The sequence below is a fragment of the Panthera onca genome, chromosome C1 (assembly GCF_046562875.1).
Source record: "Panthera onca isolate mPanOnc1 chromosome C1, mPanOnc1 haplotype 2, whole genome shotgun sequence".
In the NCBI taxonomy this organism is placed as follows: domain Eukaryota; kingdom Metazoa; phylum Chordata; class Mammalia; order Carnivora; family Felidae; genus Panthera; species Panthera onca.
In genome coordinates, this window is record NC_138346.1 from 188,213,886 (window position 1) to 188,234,284 (window position 20,399).

A 20,399-nucleotide genomic window follows, 5' to 3' on the forward strand; every position below is an offset into this window, starting at 1 on the left:
TAGGGACAAAGAAAGATTTAGTGAGGATAAGGCAAGGCTTGGCCTGATATGCTGGCGCAAACCCCACAGAGGTCAGTGGGAGTGGGTGAAGCTGTTCACTTTCTTTGGTGCTATAGCCTGAAGCATGCTGCCTTGCCCCACAGAGCATCTGGAAAGAAGATGTAGGACAGCGACCACATCAGGCAGTAAAAAGCAGTTAGGGAGAATGGAGACACAAGCAGCATGATGACACCTGGAGGGAGAAAAAAGGCAAGCATTCCATGTCTATGAAGCTGTCTTCGTGTATTTCCCGCCCTCTTCTCTCCCATCCCCATCCTCCCATCCTTCAGTTTTTACTCATCGGCCTAAGAAACAAGAACCAACGAGACCCGAGCCCTGCCTTTAAGAGGTTTTGTCTCTTTGTAACTAGATAATTATAATGTAATGCAAACTCAGGTGCCATTTGGTTGAATTCAGATCAGAAATCAGTCTTAGCCGAGAATAAATTTGAGTTGTCCAGACCCCTTGTTAGAAATATATGTATATATCTCCATCCATCCCAGGGGCGCCTGGGTGGCTCAGTCAGTTAACCGTCCGACTCTTGATTTTGGCTCAGGTCATGATCTCAGGGTTCGTGGGATCGAGTCCTGTGTGAGGCTCTGTGATGACAGCATGGAGCCTGCTTGAGACTCTCTCTCCCTCTCTCTCTGCCTCTTCCCTACTTGTACTCTCTCCTCCCCCCTCTTCCAAAAATAAATAAATAAACATTAAAAAGAAAAAAAAAATATATATATATATATGAATGACATATATATTTCCAATTGTGTCAAGTTTAATATGTGATAGTGGCCAATACAATGTTACACATATGCAGAAGAGCACAGCAGACCTGGGACAGCTCTCTTTAGAAAGGCCTGCTTGCAAGGTGCCTGGGTTTGTGAGTTCAAGCCCTGCATTGGGGTCCATGCAGACAGTATGGAGCCTTCTTGGGATTCTCTTTCTCCGTCTCTCTCTGCCCCTCCCCTGGTCACTCTGTCTCTCAATATAAATAAAAAAGAAAGGAAGGAAGGAACGAACAAACAAACGAATGAACGAAGGCCGGCCTACTTGCCAGGTTGGCCTTTAACTGGAGTCCAGGAACATGGCTAGTAAACAGTTCCCTATATCAATATAGAACTTTCCTGGGGCGCCTGGGTGGCTCAGTCGGTTAAGCATCCAACTTCGGCTCAGGTCATGATCTCACGGTCTGTGAGTTCGAGCCCCACGTCAGGCTCTGTGCTGACAGCTCAGAGCCCAGAGCCTGTTTCGGATTCTGTGTCTCCCTCTCTCTCTGCCCCTCCCCCTTCATGCTCTGTCTCTCTCTGTCTCAAAAATAAATAAACATTAAAAAAAGAGCCTATTTCTAATATAGAACTTTCCCTAATGGGCAAGAATGGTTCCCTGTCCTTAGACTGTGCTGAGTGTTGATTTCCTTCTGTGTAAGTCTAGAATTTTGGTACCGCTAGGTCTAGGGTGCTGATGTGGCCAGCCCTTATAAAAACCTTGGACCCTGAGTCTCTAAAGAGCTTCCAGGTACACAAGACTTTCATGGGTGTTGTCACAGTTTTGTGCAGGGTGGCCCCACAGGGAGGACACTTGAGGGGCTGTGCCTCATTTCCTCCAGATTTTGCCCCTTTCATCTGCCCTTTGCTGCCTTTGCTTTGTGTCTTTTGCTGTAATAAGTCTTAACCATGAGTATGACTATATGCATCCTGTGAATCCCCAAGAGAACCACTGAACCTGGGGTGGTCTTGGGGGACCCCAACACATTTGAATCTGAGATACACCACCGACAGGCAAAAGGGCCCCAACACCTGTGGAATATCTACTTTGCACTAGACAATCTGCTAGGTATGTTACAAAGATTGCTCCATTTACGTTTCACACTAATTCTGTGACTCAGAATCCAGTCTGTTTTTCAGATGAAGAGACAGAGGGGATATAACTTGTACAAGGTCTTGATTCAAAGCCGTGTCTGCCTGACTTGTAAAAACTAGACAGCCTCGGAAAGCTCAAAGAGGGTTGGAGAGTACGAGGCAACATCGTTTCCGTGGGGATAACTACCATACATTCCTCAAGAGAAATCAGAACATATGATCTGACAGAAGACCACTTTCAGTTACAGAGATGTATTGGAGCTTTGGAATACTTATAATATTTCAGAACAGTCATTGACCTGTTGAGGCAATGGGACAATATTTTAAACCAGAGTTGTCCTGGAAAATGCGTGACATGAGGTCTCACAGCCACAGGCCGGCTTTTCAGAAGCTCTGTGGGAGAGACGGAACCTCCGTCTAAAAAGGTGATTGGCTGCACTCCAGGTAAGAGGAATATCAAGAGTGGCCATTTTGGAATCTGTCCAGTTGGGCTCTGGTATTAAGTGGTATCGAAATCTGTGAGGTACAGTTTCCTCCTTTACTCTCACAGCCAAGACAATCCAAGGAAGGCTGAGGCCAAGCATATGGCTTATTGGGAGAGAAGGGGAGCAGTGGTATCTACAGAAGCAAAGAGCATTGTGGGAAACACTGTTGCTGAGAGATAGGAGGGCAGGTGGAGGGAAGAAGGGACTAGAAATTTCCCTACAGGACACATCTGTGCCAGAGGATTGATCTGCATTATCCCATTTAATCTCAAGAATCCTGAGGTAGGAATTATTGGCTTCATTTTATAGATGAAGAAAACTAAACTCAAAATAATGAGGTCGTCAGCCCAAGTTGATGCAATTAACACGTCCTGGCATTGGAACTTGAACTCGGGTCTGTTTAGCAGCAAACCCAGATGCTTCTCAACACTGTTCTGCCTCTGCTAGCTGGGCCACAGAGGAGCCACTGCCTAGAACTTGAGCAGGGGCGTCGGTGCTGGTGGTACAGAGAAAGGATATGAGCCCAAAAGGGAAGGTCAGGGGGCACCTGTGTGGCTCAGTTGGTTAAGCATCCGACTTCAGCCCAGGTCATGATCTCACGGTTCATGAGTTTGAGCCCTTGTCTGTGCTGACAGCTCAGAGCCTGGATCCTGCTTCAGATTCTGTGTCTCCCTCTCTCTCTAACCCTCCCCTGCTTGCACTCTGTCTCTCTCTTTCTCAATAATAAATAATAAACATTAAAAATTAAAAGAAAAAAGGACAGTCAGGATGAAAGCAGGGACCCTATGAACCAGAATGGACCCACAGGGAATAAAGAAAGAAACCAAGTATCCCTGTAGATGTTTGTCTTGTCCCCATGAGCACATTCTCAAAGAAGAAACACTGGTATTCCTTGAAGGAAGCCCTAAGTCAGGGAGAACTCTAGGGAGATATCCGCCAGGTCCCCAGTGTGGCCAGGACCTCAGGGCTTCCTCAATATCGGTTCTGTTCCCAACATGCATCTGAAGTCCCTTCGTCTGCTCTGTTGCCACCACCTCTCATACAACAGCAAGTCACTTTTCCTCTTTGTTCTCAGTCTCCCACCATCTGGTCTCCACATTGTATTCCAAGTGGCCACTTAAAACTGCTGCTCAGAAGTCCCTTCAGAGGCTTCCCGTTTGCCGCTAGGATCAGTTCCCCAAACCCACCCCCTTCACGGACTCGGTTTGTATCACTAGGATCTCTCACCAAGTTCCATCCACATGGCTGCACGACCGCACCCAGCACCTTCTAGCCTAGAGCCTAGAAAATGCCGTTTTCTCTTCTGAACTACCTCTCTTACCCACCTAGCCAGTCATCTTGAAGGTCACCTTTTTAATTTTTTCCAGTTTTATTGAGATATTATGGACATATAACACAAAACTGTATTAGTCCAAGGTGTGCAGCGTAATGATTCGATATTTGTGTATCCTGTGACACGACCAGCAGTCTCGTTAGTGTCTGCCACTGCACAGTTACCCATTTCCCTTTCTTGCGACGAGAACTTTTAAGATCTGCTCTCCTATCTACTTCCAAATGCAATATTCTTTTTTTTTAATGTTTATTTATTTTTGAGAGAGAGACAGACAGACAGACAGCACAAGTGGAGGAGGGGCAGAGAGAGAGGGAGACACAGAATCAAAGGCAGGCTCCAGGCTCCAAGCTGTCAGCACAGAGCCCGATGCGGGGCTTGAACCCACGGACCGTGAGATCATGACCTGAGCTGAAGTCGGACGCTCAACTGACTGAGCCACCCAGGCGCCCCTCTTTTTTTTTAGAGAGGGCACAAGTGAGCGAGGGGTAGAGACAGAGAGAATCCCACAAGGGGCAGAGAGAAAGAGAGAGCAAAGTGGGACTCACCCAAAGCAGGGCTCATGCTCACCCGAGGCAGGGCTTGAACCACAAACTGTGAGATCGTGACCTGAGCCAAAGTCAGACGCTTAACCGACTGGGCCACCCAGGCTCCCCACAACATGGTATTGTTAACTGTAGTCACCGTGTTGTCCATTACGTCCCCAGAACTTATCATTGGAAGTCTGTACCTTTGACCACCTTCACCCAGGTTCCACTTAAATGTTACCTTCTGAAGCATCCTTTCCACCCTTCAGACCATTTCAGTCTCATTAAGTCCCCTTCTCAGAGAACCCTGTGCTCCACAACACATCAAAACTATGCCTTTCTAGTGTCCAACTCTTGGTTTCAGCTCAGGTCATGATCTCACAGTTCATGGGTTTGAGCCCCGCGTCGGGCTCCTCACTGTTAGCATGGAACCTGCTGGATTCTCTCTCTGCCTCTCTCCCTCTCTGTCATTATAAATAAATAAACTTAAAAAAAAAAAAAACAACTATGCATTTCTAGTTATTTCTGCCATTATTTGGTTGGGGTCTGTCTCCCCTATTAGACTGTGAATCCTGAGGCAGGAAGGGTTGGTCTAGTTTATCAGTTTGGTTCCCAGTATCCAGCGTATGGTAGGTGTTCCTGATTGAACTTAATAGCATTCAACAAATACTTACTGGGCATCTACCACGTGGTTGGCACAATCCTAGGCCCAGGGATTACTGCACGAATGAAAGAGAGTCGTCTATCCGGGGGCAGTTTGAGTGTGTATAGACAATAAAAAAGTAGATACATTTCAGATGGTGATAAACTCCATGGACACAAATAAAACAGGGTAAGGGAGATCGGGAGTGTGGGGGCGAGGTACAGGGTGGCCATGAGCAGCAGTGATAATAGACCAGCACTGGTGACATTTGAAAGCAGTATTTTCACTCACCCCCCAGATAAATCAATTTTTTCCAGTTCTCAGACCCCAGGATCTCATCACGTGGATAGTAGCTCTGGTCCATCATGAACAGAATCATAAGTGAGGCCATGCAAGACAGAATGAACGTGTTGCCTTTGGTCAGAAGGCAGGTGGAGGCCAAAACACAGGAAGCATAGCGGCAGGGTAGACCCTTGTACGTGAAGGGAACACCTGCCAGGGAAGGAAGAGGTGGAGATTAGCTGCCTCCCGCTGAGCAAAGCCAGCCCGTTGGGTCTTCCCTGCCACCCACTCCAGATCCCCCTCCTCGCCAGGCAGTGGCAGGCTGTAAAGCGGTCAGCCGTTCGCAGAGATGGTGTGTGGGTTCTGCGCCGGATCCCCACGGGGAAGCAGGCGGCTGGGACATGGCGTGGGCCCCAGCACCAAGGAAGGCTCTGCAGGAGGGTCCTCTGAGGTCTTCTAGTCCACCTCTACGCCCCCTTGCATTGTGACCTTGGGCAAGGCAACTGCCCTTGGTTGCCTTGCTCAGTTTCTCTATCTGTTGTAGAAAACTGTGGAGGATGACCCCTAGTTCTGGATTCTGTGAGTCTCTGTGCACCACCCAAAGGTCATACAACGAGAAAAAGGCACAGCTGGTCCGAGAACCATGGGCCCCTGCCCCTCTCCAGGTCTCTGCCACTGCAGCCTGCAGCCTCCAGTGGGCCTGGGGCACAGGACAAGGAAGGGAAAGGAACCAAAGAGGAGGGTAGGAGTCAGTTACCGCCCCCCCCCCCAAGGCTTCTGGCATCCAATAGCGCCCCTCCGTGGCTCCCCACCCTTAGCTACAAGGCTGGGGTCCACTCACCAGTTGAATAAAAACACAGGCGGAAGGTAGCAGCTAACACATAGATGACGGCCAGGAACGCATTCAGAGGCCCATCCACGCCTAGGAGCAGGGCTGAGGCCAGGCCAAAGGTGGTGAAGACAGCAAAGTCATTCAGCTCCACCCCTGCTCCAGAAGGTCGAGGTCAGAACTTATGCTCATTTGTCTTGCACTTTAGTCCCCTGTGGTGGGGGAGCTGCAGGGGTGCCAAGCCGGGACTGAGGTCCCAGAGAGCAACAGCTGCTCCCCTAGGGATCAAGGATGGGGGCGGGGCGGGGGGGGGCCTCCTGGCTCTGCCTCACATGGACCATGCGGCCTGAGGCAAATCTTTCCTTCTCAGGTCTTAGTTTTCCCGCCCTTTAACATCCAGGGTTGGACCACAACTGGATACAAATTCACAAGCCACGGAACCCTTTTTTTTTCAAGCAAACTCTTACATGGAAATATTTTCTTGTATTTTAAACCAGCCGCTCTGCTGGGGTGATTTTTCATTTCCCCCCTCCCAAGCACCGCTGCCACCACCCACTCCCAATTCCTGGGGCACCCCTAGCGGGGAGGCAGCACCGCCAAGGAAACTGCGGCCTGGGCAAGGATGGCTAAGGATCAACAGGTGAGCCCGCGGGGGGCCTAGATCTGGACTATGGGGCTCCGGGACGGTTCTCCGGCTGCTTCTGCTGTCCTCGGAGGGAGGTGAGCAGGAGTGCTGACTCCTGAAAGCCTGCTGGATGTGAGAAGATGGAGGGTGACCCGAGATGGGCTCCTGGGGTCAGGGATCAGGGGTCTGAGGCCTGGACTCACCCGATCTGGAGCAGAGGCTGAGGTGTCTGGTTATCGTCCCAACTGCCATGTCTAATAGGAAGCTGATCAGAAGCATCCAGGAGGCACTGTAGCATTTCCTGAAGCGTAGGGCAGCAGGCCCCGACAGGACAGCTGTGTCATGGGCTGCACTGGGCAACCCCTCCACACACACACACACACACACACACCCTGCCCTGCGTGTTCCCCACACTCGTGTTCTTTCTGAAATACACTGCTTTACACACTACACACACACACCCCTGCCACACTCTCAACCCACAGTCTTAAAGGGGGTGCCTCGAGCCCCTTAGACAATCACTAAGGTCCCTTCCAACTCTAAATCCCAGGCATATTTGAGGGCACAGGGGTCCTATGTTCCCAGCCTCTGCAACCATCTCACTGTGGTTTCTCAGATAAACCACTCCCTACCCCTCTAGGCCTCTCTTCCTCCATCTGGAAAGTGAGGGGGTTGTGCCAAATGATGTAATAGAGGCCTATTCAGATAAGCTATTTCTCCTAGTGCAAGTTTAGGTAACTCATGACTTTTAAGGACTTGGTCCCTTTCATTTAGGCTACATCACTTACAGAGTTGTTCATAATATTCCTTTATTATCCTTTTAAAGTCCATGAGATCAGTAGTGATGGCTCTCTTTCATTTCTGATACTGGTAGTTTGTGTCTTCTCTTTTTTTCTTTATTTTCTTGGTTGGCCTGCCTAGAGGCCTATCAATTTTATTGATTTTTCCGAAGAATCAATCAGCTTTTGGTTTCATTGATTGTCTCTACTGATTTCTTATTTTTAATTTCATTGATGGCTGCTCTTTTTTTTTTTTTTTAATATTTATTTAGTTTGGGGAGAGCACAAGCAGGGGAGGGGCAGAGAGGGGAGACAGAAGATCAGAAGCGGGCTCTGTGTGGACAGGCTGGCACTGTGAGCCCAATGTGGGGCTTGAACTCACGAACTGCGAGATCGTGACGTGAGCCAAAGTTGGACGCTCAACTGACTGAGCCATCCAGGTGGCCCCCCACCCCCCCTTTTTTAAGTAGGCTTTGCACCCAGAGCGTGGAGCCCAAATGCGGACCTTGAACCCACGACCTTGAAATCAAGACCTGACTTGAGGTCAAGAATCAGATGCTTAACCGATTGAACCACCCAGGTGTCCCTCTCATTTTTATTATTTTCTTCTGCTTACTTTGGATTTAACATGCTTTTTTTTTTTTCCCCTAGTTTGCTAAGGTGGAAGCCTTATACTATTGATTTCTATCTCCCTTTTTTTCCCAATTTTTCTAAGGCTTTATTTTTTTGGGGAGGTTTTAGGTTTACAACAAAATTGAAAGGAAGCTACAGAAATTTCCCATCTACCCCCCCATCTCCCACCTATGCATAGCTTCCCACATGATCAATATCACTCACCAGAACAGTACATTCTAATTCTTGACACATACCAAGGATGAACCTATGTTGACACATAGTCACCCAAAGTCCATAGTTTACCTTAGGGTTCACTCTTGGTGTTGTACATTCTGTGGTTTTGGACAAACGCATGATGAGTATCCATTATTATAGTATCATGAAGATTATTTCCAATGTCCTAAATATCCTCTGTGCTCCACCTATTCATTCCCCCCACCCTCCTGTACCAATCACTGATTTTTTATTATCTTGATATTTTTGCCTTTCCAGAATATCATATCACTGTAATCATATAGTATGTAGCCTTTGCATATTGGCTTCTTTCACTTGGTAATATGCACTTATGATTCCTCTGTGTCTTCTCATGGTCTGATAGGTCATTTCTTTTTAGCACTGAGCAATCCTCCATTGTTTGGAAAATTTGGAAATACCTCAGTTTATTCATCTATTCACTTATTAGACGATATCTTGGTTGCTTGCGAGTTTTGGCAATTGTAAATTAAACATCATAAACATCCCAGTGCAGGGTTTTGTGTGGACATAGTTTTCAGTTCATTTGGATAAATACCAAACAGTGTGATTGCTGGATCATATGGTAAGACTAGGTGTAGCTTTGTGAAATTGCCACACTGTCTCCCAAAGCGGCTGAACCATCTTGTGTTCCCGCCAGCGGTGCATGAGAGTTCCTGTTGCTCCACGTCCTCGCCAGCATTTGGTGTCGTCAGTGTTCTGGGCAATTCCTTTGGCCGGTAGGTGTGTAGTAATATCTCACTACATCTCCCTGATAACATACAATGTGGAGTATCTTCACATGCTTACTGCCATCTGTATATCTCCTTCGATGAGGTCTCTGTTAAGGTCTTTGGCCCATTTTTTAATTGAGTTCTTTGTTTTCTTATTGAAGAATTTTAAGCTTTGTCTATTTTACAGTCCTTTCTCAGATGTACCTTTTGCAAATATTTTCTCCCAGCCTATAGCTTGTCTTCTAATTCTCCTGATGTTGTCTTTCACAGAGGTTTCTTTTCTAGTACATGCATTCAATGTTACAAATTTCACTATAACTACCATGTTCACCGCATCTCACAAATTTTGATAAGTTGGGTTTTTTTAAATTTTTTTTTAACATGTATTCATTTATGAGAGACAGAGAGTACGAGCAAGGGAGGGGCAGAGAGGGAGACACAGAACTGAAGCAGGCTCCAGGCTCCAAGATGTCAGCACAGAGCCCGAAGCTCACGGACCACAAGATCGAAGTCGGACGCTTAACTGACTGAGCCACCCAGGCACCCCAACAAATTTTGATAAGTTGTATTTTCATTTTCTTTTAGCTCAAAATACTTTTCTTCTTTAATATATTATTTAGAATCGTGTTGCTTAACCTTCACATATTTTGGGATTTTCTAGTTATCTTTCTGTTATTGATTTCTACTTTATTATTATTTTTTTTAACGTTTATTTATTTTTGAGACAGAGAGAGACAGAGCACGAATGGGGGAGGGTCAGAGAGAGGGAGACACAGAATCCGAAACAGGCTCCAGGCTCCGAGCTGTCAGCCCAGAGCCCGACGAGGGGCTCGAACTCACGGACCGCGAGATCGTGGCCTGAGCCGAAGTCGGCTGCTTAACCGACTGAGCCACCCAGGCACCCCGTATTGATTTCTACTTTAATTCCATGGGATCTGAGGGCATACTTCATATGATTTCTATTCTTTTACATTTGTTGAGGTATGTCTTATACCCCAAAGTGTGAGGAGAAGAATGTGTATTCTGCCGTTATTGGGTAAAGTATTCTATAAATATCAATTAGATCCAGTTGACTGATGGTGCTGTTCAGTTCAACTATCTCCTTACTGATTTTTTGCCAAATGGATGTCAGTTTCTGATGGAGGGGTGTTGAAATGCCCAGCTACGATAACGGATTTGCCCATTTCTCCTTGCAGTTCTGTTTTTTTGTCTACATATTTTGATGCTCTATATGATTTCCAAGATCTCTTTCAGATCTTACATTCAAGGATTCTGTGCTTTAGTCCAGCACATGCTCCCAGACCCCTTTCTAAAAGCAGCCACCATAGTCTCAGGCAAGGCTGCCCTAGAATGCCATTCCTAAGTCTACACCCTGATTGCAATGCTTGATGACCAAGCAGAAGCAGAGAACCTCACCCCAGGCTTCAGCTGTCTCCAAACATGCTCAGCACTACCTTTCTTTAGAGCCATACCTATGTGTCTAAAGGGAAATGGGCCCACCACCGTGCCATAAAAATGACACTCCCAAAACTGAGGCACCTGGGTGGCTCAGTCTGTTAAGTGTCTGACTTCAGCTCAGGTCATGATCTCATGGTCTGTGAGTTTGAGCCCCACGTTGGGCTCTCTGCTAACAGCTCAAAGCCTGGAGCCTGCTTTGGATTCTGTGTATCTCTCTCTCTGCCCCTCCCCCACTCATGCCTCTGTCTCTCCCTTTCTCTCAAAAGGAAATAAACATTAAAAAAAATTTTTTAGCTATACTCCCAGAAGATTGCACTGAACTAAGAAGTTAGAGATTTTCTGCTGTAGATATGCTCTACTTTATAAGACCCCCAAAAATCCAGACTTAGAGAATCATAAAATTTAACTGGAAGGGAACTCAAACATCATCAGATAAAATGATTTAATGGATGAGAAACAGATCCAGAGAAGGCATTTGCTGATGGTTATAGAGAATCAAACAGGTTAGGAGGCTGCATTATAAAGGATTTATCTTTAAAGAACTGATTTGAGGGGCGCCTGGGTGGCTCAGTCGGTTAAGCGTCCGACTTTGACTCAGGTCACCATCTCGCAGTCCATGAGTTCGAGCCCCACGTCAGGCTCTGGGCTGATGGCTCGGAGCCTGGAGCCTGCTTCGGATTCTGTGTCTCCCTCTCTCTCTGCCCCTCCCCCATTCATGCTCTGTCTCTCTCTGTCTCAAAAATAAAAAACGTTAAAAAAAAATTAAAAAAAAAAAAGAACTGATTTGACAAGGCATTAAAATATGATTCAATTTGTAGAAATATAATTTGCTTATAACTTTTTAGGGGCCCATAAACATGTCCCAGATTTTCCATAATAGTGCTGACTGTAAATATTCCCCAGATCATATGTTCTAATTTAAGAATCAAAAATTTCTCATGATAGCCTGCCTACCCCAAGGATTATGTAAAGGCCACCAGAATAGAATCTCTTGGTTTTCTCATAAAGACCATTCTGGACTGCCACAGCTGGAAGGCACCTAGAGATCACAGTGCAAGCTCCTTGTTTTAACGATGGAGAAACCAAGGCTCAGGGATGTGACCTAAAGTCACACATCAGGCTGGTAGTAGAGCTGAGGCCAGGATCTTGGCCTCTTGACTCCCAATCACTACCCTTTCTCCTGCCCCCGGTTGATCCTGGGCCTCAGTGCCTGGCTACCTAGGCTCCCCACTCCTCCCTGCATGCCATTGGCTCCAGCTCTTGGCTAAGATCCTACTGGGCCCCAGACCTACTTGCAGAAGCTGCAGAAGATGGAGAAGAGCCCCAGGATCATGTTGGCCAGGGACAAGGCATTGGTAACGTCCTTCCAGGAAAATTCATTCAGATAGAGATGGATCTGGTCGTTGGTCAGGAAGAACCTGGTGCACGGATCTGGGGCTCCGGGGAGAGGGGTCAGGGGTTCCCAAGGTCAAAGTGTCCCAAAAGAGGCTCCCAGGACCAGGCAGCTCCTGTTCCCTGGACCTCATCCCAGAACTGTACCCTCCCAACACTGTTTCACTGACTAGAATGAGACAGGAGGTAGCTGGAGGACACCAGGAGGTAAAGACCAAGGTGCTAAAAATGAGCGTCTTGGGAAGGCACAACAGCAAAGCCCCCACGCCAGTACAGCCACAGTCTCCAACCCCTCTGTCTGCCCCCTTGCCTACAGTGCAGACCTCCCTCCAGCCCACGGTTGGCCCTCCTGGTACCCCCATGGCCCAGGGTATAAGGGATATGGGCCCTTCCCCTATCTGGGAGATGAGCCTTTTGTCATAGGTGAGCCCTTTAAAAAAAAAATTACAGGGGCGCCTGGGTGGCTCAGTCGGTTAAGCGGCCGACTTCGGCTCAGGTCATGATCTCGCGGTCCGTGAGTTCGAGCCCCGCATTGGGCTCTGTGCTGACAGCTCAGAGCCTGGAGCCTGTTTCAGATTCTGTGTCTCCCTCTCTCTGACCCTCCCCCGTTCATGCTCTGTCTCTCTCTGTCTCAAAAATAAATAAACGTTAAAAAAAAAATTACAAAGCTACTTTTCATATTTTTTATTCCTGTGAGGTGAGCCCCACAGGAATAAAAAATAACACTGGGAAAGGGCAACCCCCTCACCCCCAGGAATGTTCCAGGGGGTGAGAGGCTACCCGAGGGGTAGAAAGCACGAAAGGGACCCACGGCAGAGTCAGCCTCCCTTGTCCTGCAGGCCTTGCTCTTTCCCTTGGAAGGACGGGGCTGCACCGGGGGTGCCCCGAGGTCCTGGTTCTGACAAGCCCCAACCAGAACATCAGGCCCAGCTCCGACAGGGGAAGAGATGAGAGACAAGAGATGAATGGGTCCAGCACAAAAGGGTGCACAAGGCACCTTTCACTCTGTTCTCTCTCCTGATCCTGACGACCTCAGGAGACGGTGCTGTCATTATTTGATGAATGCAAAATCTGAGCCTCAGAGAAATGGAGATATATTGGCTCAAATCACATCCTCAGTGAGTGAAAGGTAATCCTGCCTGCTGGATTCTAAGTCTGGTGTTTCCTCTGCCGGGGGCACAGGTCCGGAAGGAGGCGGTCTGTGGGGTAGGAGGCCAAGGAGGAGCTCAGGGGGCCAGCCCCACGGGGCGGTTTCATCCTGCCCAAGAGGAAGCGGCCCTGCCCCGGGCCCCTCAGAGCCCAGGGAATCAGCTGGCCCTGCCTGTTTCCACAGCCTGGCCGGCTCTATTTTGCCTCCAACACCAAAACTGCACTCCATACACATAAATGGCCTGTGGCACCAAGTTTCTTGGGGAGAAAGAGCCCCAGTGCTCCCTGAAACAGGGACGCCCCACTGGTCACCATAAACACGCTGCCCATAAACAGCAATCCTGCACCTGAATAAAATACGCAAGTTCCGAGGTGTTGTCGCAGCAGCTTTCTCGTTTCATCCTCACTCATTTTAGAAGTGAGAAAGCTGAGACTCCCTCTGCCCAGCCCCTGTCTCTGCCCCAGGCTGGACTTAAGACAAATTAGGGCCCATAAGCCCTGCCACCAAGATGTCAGAGGCCAGGAGGAGGGGGCTAGACTGGGAGTTTGGAACTGGGAGTTGATCAGGCAGCACTAAGGGGCTCACTGCTCCCCCAGGCAGGTCCCATTCACCAAGGCCATCAGGACTCCTGAGACCCCTCAAAACCTAAGACAGAAGAACGCTGCCTAAGAAATCCGGGAGGGAAGGAGAGCCAAGGCCGGCTGCTCAGTCCCTCCTCAGGAACCCGTCCCTCCCGGTCTCTCCTGGGCCCCAGGGCTGACCCCAGCAAGACCAAACACCTCTGTCCCCAGCCCAGCTGCTGCCAGGGCAGCAACCCAGCATCTCTGCCTGCTAGGGGTAGTCAGCAGATGCCTGGGGCATTTCTACCAATTGCCACGCACACCTCATCTGTACTCCTTGAGTTGTTTTTTTTGTGTGTGTTTTTGTTTTTAATTAATGATCGGTTATCTACTCTATCATCTTTCATTCATGAAGCATTTTCATGTCTATGGTTTCCATTGGCCCGTAAGGTCTGCCAAGTGAGGGTTAATATCCACAATTGCCAGATGAGGCAAGGAAGACTTAGAGAGGGGAAGAACCTTGCTCAAAGTCACACAGAAGTGGCAGGACAGGGCTTACAACTTCACCTTAGGTGTTCCTTCCCCTCCACTCTGCACTCTGCTGTCTACCAACCAACAGGACTGAGCACTGTGCTCCCTGTAAGCTCAGACTGCACTAGGTGCTGGGGAACACCTTCACGGAGCATACAGTCTACCCAGGGACACAAGACTCACGCATGCATGTGGGGACTCCCAGACTCTGTTCACGATGGTACCCCATCTTACAGATGAAGAATCTGAGGTTTCAAGATAGTCAAGTGACTTGGCCCAGTGAAATGGAGCCAGGACTTGAATTGGGCCTCCTCTTTCGCAATTAAATGCTATTTCCAACATAATGCACAGGTTCCGGGTGTAAAAGGATGTGGACCTGAGAGTAAGGGCTCTAGAAATCCAGACAAGAAAGGAGCAATCCATTCATTCAACAAACATTTGGTCATGAGCAAGAATGAGCGCCTGGTGCTTGGGACATGGAGAAGATTAAGACCTGGCCTCGTGTCTCAAGGAGCTCAGGCCAGCAGAGGTGTTCAACCAAAAGGGGAGTTGACCAGGCTGCCAGGGGAGCGTGGAAGAGGGTCCAGCCTGACAGAGGGCTCAGACAAGACTTCTCTGAGGAGGGGTTCAGAGCTGAGGCGTTGCGCAGCATTGGCCTGCAGGACTAGATCGTGTCACTCCCGAACTTTGCGGAAGCCCGTCAGTGGCTCATCTCCCGGGGATGGAGTCCACCTGCTTCCTTTGGCGTATAAGCCCTTATGATGAGGCTGGCTCAGCCCCCAGCCTCCTCTCTCCACTGCCCCTGGCTCCGGCCCTCCCTCTGCTCTCGGGTTGGCCGGTGGTCCTCTTTGGGAAGGCTGACTCTCCCCTGGAGTGAGTACTCCTCCTCCGCACTGCCACATGTCCGTGTGCTCACCGTGTGACACTCGGCACTCTACACTGGCACCGCCTCTCTTGTCTTCCTTGTCTACTGCAGGGCAAGCAACTTGAGTGGAGACTGAGGTCCCCTGTGCCCAGCATGAAGCCTGACAATAGAAGTTGTTGAAGGATCGTTAAATCGGTAGAATGTGTCACTCTGGTGCTTCCCCAGGATCCTCTCACTGCACCAAACCACATCTCGCCCCCGCACCAAAGCCTGTTCAGTCTGTCCTCCAAGAAGCCCTCTCAAATGAACTCTCAACAATCCAGACCCTCCACACACCCAGCATCTACCTAATGCCTACAATCTTCCATTTACTCATTTTAAGATACATTTGTTGATGCCTGCTACCCCCAGGACTACGTTCTGGGGCAGAAAGAACAAGAGCCAGGCTGCATCGCCAAGAAGGAAGGGGTCTGGCAGGGGAGGTAGATTCGAGTAGGGGCAGTGCAGCAAGTGTCACGACGGGCAAGACGCTGTCCCATTTCTCTGGGCGCACAAGGGAACACCAGACTGAGTCTGCGGTGGCAGTGGGGAAAGGTTTCTCTGATGTGGCGACATTTAGGGAGGGGCTCCAAGGATGAAGGGGCAAAGGGGTAAAAGGTGCAATAGCACGATGAGGCTGGATCCCCGGGAGGAAGGGGGGTGACCGGAGGCGGAGGCGTAGTGGGCAGGGAGGTCGCAGTTGAGGGTGTGCCTGAATGACCTTGAGTAGCAGTGATGTGTCTGGGTCAGATATGGTTGGGAGTGGAGGGGAGAAAGTGAAGAAAAGGAAGGCAGCCCTGAGGCTGGTGAGAGAGGACAGAGAAGTGAGCAAGCGGGAACTGCAGACGCGGGGACTGTGGGCAGGAGAGGGCAGAAGGGTATGGCCTGGCCCTAGGCTGCACAGCTTCTGTGTCTGGCATCCAGGGCACAAACTGCAGTGAGCATGCTCAGGTAGGGTGCTCCATCAGGCGCAGGGACTCCGGGGCGCAGCCACTCTAGGTAGACATGCTCCCCACCCCTCAGCCCTACAGACCACACCCCCAACAGATAGCCACGCCCCCTCTCCCAGTTCTCGGTCCCGTCCAGGCCCTGCCGGGCTCCCAGGAAGACACCCCCTCTGAGAAGATGGAAGAGATGGAGGCAGGCTGGGCTCTAGGGCAGCGCTTACCCACAGGGTCCTGGTCGCTGACAGTAATCTCGGGAGGGTCATGCCCTTTGTCAGGATGCTTACCTGGGGACCAGACATTCCTGGGTGGGGTGAGGGCCGCACTCCTTCCCCGCTTCCTGTGTGGTGGGTGGCGGCCACCACAGGCCTGGGGGAGCCACGCAGGTCCCAAGCCTCTCACCCCTGGCTCTTAGCTCACAATCCAGGAGGGGCAGGGGAGGGGCAGCGGGGCTCTAGCTGGCTGGAAGAGGGGCCTCAATTTGCAGAGGAGCCCTAGGCCACCCTGTGGGCCACTTGGGGAATGGAGGGATCTAGGAGGAGGGTACTGGTCTCTCCAACGTGGCCAGCAAAGGAAGCCTTGAGAGGCAGAGACCAGAGTGCATGGTGCAGGAGAGGTGGGCTAGAAGGACTTTGGGGAAGACAGGGCTGTAAAGGGTTGCTGGGGTCCAGACTGTGACGGGTCCCTAGAGCAGGGCTCTTGCTGTTTGGTTCACTGCTGTATTTCTGTACCTGTAAGAACTGCTTTGGCATATGGTAAGTCACCCCATCCCACCCCAGTATTTGTCAGATGAATGGCAAGCTGAGTAATTTACACTGTCCTGAATGTTGGTTTAAGTATGGATGACATGGTCAGTTTGGTTTAGAAATATGATTCTGGCAGCCAGCGTGGAAGAAGGGTCTATAATACCACAGGACAGATGAGGCAGGCTGGAGCAAGGACTCATTCGCTGGACAGCAACGGAAGGGAATGGAAGTAGCCGGACTAGGAGCCATTGTGAAAGAAATCCCCAGGGTGTGGGAGAGGTGTGAGAGGGAGAAGCTAAGAGCCTCTCAGAGGTGTCTGGATTTGGCAACTGGATGAATACTGCACTACAGAAAGAAGCTTGTTAGTACTGGGTAGTTTCCCAGGCACAGGTTCTAACACCTGCCCCACATCCTCCCACCTGCCCTAACGCTGAGTCAGAGCAGCACTGGCTTCCAGGACCCCACGGGAGAAGATGCAAGGGAAGGGGTGGAGCTACACGGTCCTGTGACACTGTTGTCTCTCCCAGCAACCTGGAGGGGGAAAGAGGAGCGTGTCCTGAGTGGCGACTAGCCTCTGGCCCTGTTCACGGTGCTTTACACACATTATCATCTTACTGGATTTTCTCAAATGCTCTTGACGTTAGCATTAGCGTTTCTACTCTCCAGAAGAGGAAATGGGGGATTCGTTGATTTTAATAATTAGTGGAACTGAGACTTGAACACAGTCTAACACTAAAGCCGGACCTAAGGTGTCTGAGAAACTAAAAGAGAAAACCAGAATGGAGGCAACAAGTCCAAGAGTCCCTTGTATTTACCTTAATTTGTCCGTGCCACATGGACCATTAGTGGCAAATTACAAACTACAGCCTACTGGGGTGCCTGGGTGGCTCAGTCGGTTGAGCGGCTGACTCTTGATTTCAGCTCAGGTCATGATCCCAGGGTGGGGGGATTGAGCCCCACATTGGACTCTGTGCTAGGTGTGGAGCCTGCTTGCGATTTTTTCTCTCCCTCCTTCTGCTCCTCTCCCCCACTTGTGATTGCTCTCTCTCTCTCTCTCTCTCTCTAAAAACAAAGCCAAACAACAAAAACCACTACAGCATACTAATGGCAATGCTGGCTTTACCTCTTAACCAAGTTTATGTTGCAGCACTAACACTACCAGATGTGTAAATCCTACTTTGTTTCCTGAACCTATTCCCTAATCTGTAAAATGGGATTCTTGTGTGAATTAAATGAGATTATATGAAGTGCTTAGCGCAGAGTAGAAGTTCAATCATTATCAGTATTATTCTAAGCACACGATCATGCATCTGTCAGCCTGGACATCCCCAAGGCTTCCTTCTGAAGAGGGAGAGGAAGGAGGGATAGCTACAAAAGACACTTGTCCCCGTCTGTCAGAAGTTTCTAGCGTCCTTCTGTTCTGGAATGTCACAAGGAAGTAGAGAGCAGGAACAGTAGACTGTCTACACTTGTATTAATATGGTAGCCACTAGCCACACATGGCTCCTTAGTGCCTAAAATGTGGCTAGTCTGAATTGAGATGTGCTATATGTGTAAAATACACACCAGAGTTCAAATATTCAAGTGTATATATATATATATACATATATATATATATATGAGTTATGAGTTGGAATACATATATGTGGAATATATATATGGAATATATATTCAAATAATACTAAAAAATTATTAGCGTGTTATTCCATATATGACACACTAATAATTTTTTACTATTATTTGAAGTGTTAATATTTAGGATATACTGGGTGAGATAAAATGTATTATTAAAGTTAATATCACCTGCTTCTATTTTTTAATGTAGCTACTAAAAAATTTAAAACCATACATGTGACTCACGTTACATTTCTATTAGTGATGTTGACTTAGATCCTTTACAGGATCTAAGTAAGTACACAGCTATAGATGTCCATCCATTCGTACATTATTAGAGTATTTATTACGTGCCAGGCACTATGGCAGGTGCAAGGGATATAGCAGCAAACAAGGCAGACACTGTCTCTGTCCTCACGAAACTTACATTCGAGTGTGGGCACAAATAACGTCTGCTCGTGATAAGTGCTATGGAAAACAAGGCAGGGCCAGAAGTTATTTTGACGTGAGACGAGTTGGTATCTCTGACAGGGGAATCAGTGCAGTGCTACTTGAGCAGGGACCTAAATGGTGAGAAGCCACAAACCATGCAAAGACCTTGGGGGAAATGCTCCAGGCAGGTGGAACAGCAAATGTATAGCCTTTGAAGCAGAAATGAGCTTCATTTGTTAAAGGGACAAGGTCAGCAGGAACGTGGCAAGATCACACAGAATCCTGGAAAAAAGCTTGGGCTCTAGTCTAAGTGTAATGAGAAATTCTTGAATCATCTTTATAGAGAAGTGTTGGGACCCAATGTATATTTTGAAAGGACAACGCTACCGGGGCACCTGGGTGGTTCAGTCGGTTAAGCGTCCAACTCTTGATCTGGGCTCCAGTCATGATCTCACGGTTGGTGAGATCAAGCCCCACATTGGGCTCTGTGCTGACAACATGGAGCCTGCTTGGGATCTCTCTCTCCACCTCTCTCTACCCCTCCCCACTCAGGCTCTTTCTCTCTCAAAATAAATAAATAAACATTTAAAAATAACAATAATAAAGGACAATGCTACCAGTCTCTGTGGAGGTAGCCTGAAGCACCGTGAGAACCGGGGCAGGGAGGTTTGCTGGGAAGTCACTACATTAGTCCAGGCCAGAGACACCACGGTGGTCTGGCCCTAGGGGTACGGGTGGAAGTGGTGAGAAGCAGTCAGATGTGGGATATATTCTGAAGACAGCTGACAAGACCTGCTGACTGGCACAGAAAGAACAAACAGAATCGAGGATGATTTAGATTTCTGGCCTCCAAAACAGTGAGCTAGGTGTTGATGGCAGTGGAGAGAACTGGCAATGAAACACCCTTGGGGCAGAATTCCAGACTCATTTTGGACATGTTAGGTTTATCGTGACGTCAAGTGAGGCTGTTGGGTAAGTAAGTCTGCATGAAGCTCAGGAGAGAGCAGGGTTGGAGACATGTAAGTGCGTCAACAGCGTATGGGGGGTATGTAATCCGTGGGAATGGGTTAGATCACCTAATAGAGAGAAAAGAGGGCTAAGGAATAGGCCCCAGAGCAATCCAAAAGCTGGATGTCAGGAGACAGAAAAGGTGTAGTCAGTGAGGTTGGAAAAAAGCAGGAGATGGTAATATTCCAAATCAAAATGAAGACAAAAGCTTTCAACTAGAGGCTGGTCCACTGAATCAAAGGTACTTTAGAAATAATCACTCCAGGCACTTAGCAGCTCCTTCCTCCCAATCTCCAGCTCTTTAAGGGGATGAACCCTATCTTGTGCCTGGGGGGTTTGCACACGCTTTTAGTGCCAGGAACATGGGCTCCACTGCTTATGAGTTATGTCCTTAGGTAAGTTACTTAACTTCTCCGGGCCGTGATATACATGCCCTGTGTGCTCATCACTACACATCCCAGTGAACTACTCCTATGGTATCCCATATGCACATCTTCCTCTGTCGCTTTGGTATTTAACTTTCTTACACCTCTATGTCAGGATCCTCGAGCGCTGGTTATGCTCAGACTTGAATCCAACAGGACGGTTTGAGTCTGAGCCATACCACTCTCTATCACTATAACCATGGGCCTGTTGTTTAATCTTTGAGCAGATGTTTCCATTTTCTAAAACAGGAATACAATAT

At 48.7% G+C, this 20,399-nt stretch overlaps 1 protein-coding gene across 5 annotated transcripts in view; it reads right to left on the minus strand.

Annotated features, from left to right (window-relative positions):
- Nucleotides 1-20,399, minus strand: part of TMEM269 (transmembrane protein 269) — a 25,817-nt gene continuing 5,418 nt past the window's right edge. The window contains exons 2-9 of one of the 5 annotated variants that reach the window (XM_060623787.2): nt 17,080-17,191; nt 16,139-16,201; nt 14,983-15,091; nt 11,726-11,870; nt 6,820-6,917; nt 6,004-6,147; nt 5,172-5,372; nt 1-232 (exon numbers count right to left, since the gene is read on the minus strand). In XM_060623787.2, coding sequence (XP_060479770.1) covers nt 111-232; nt 5,172-5,372; nt 6,004-6,147; nt 6,820-6,917; nt 11,726-11,870; nt 14,983-15,091; nt 16,139-16,180 — 861 coding nt within the window. In that variant the 5' untranslated portion in view covers nt 16,181-16,201; nt 17,080-17,191 and the 3' untranslated portion in view covers nt 1-110. Of the gene's footprint in view, nt 233-5,171; nt 5,373-6,003; nt 6,148-6,819; nt 6,918-11,725; nt 11,871-14,982; nt 15,092-16,138; nt 17,192-20,399 lie in introns of those variants that run through there. The other 4 variants (XM_060623788.2, XM_060623786.2, XM_078452002.1 and 1 more) reach the window with 4 other exon arrangements.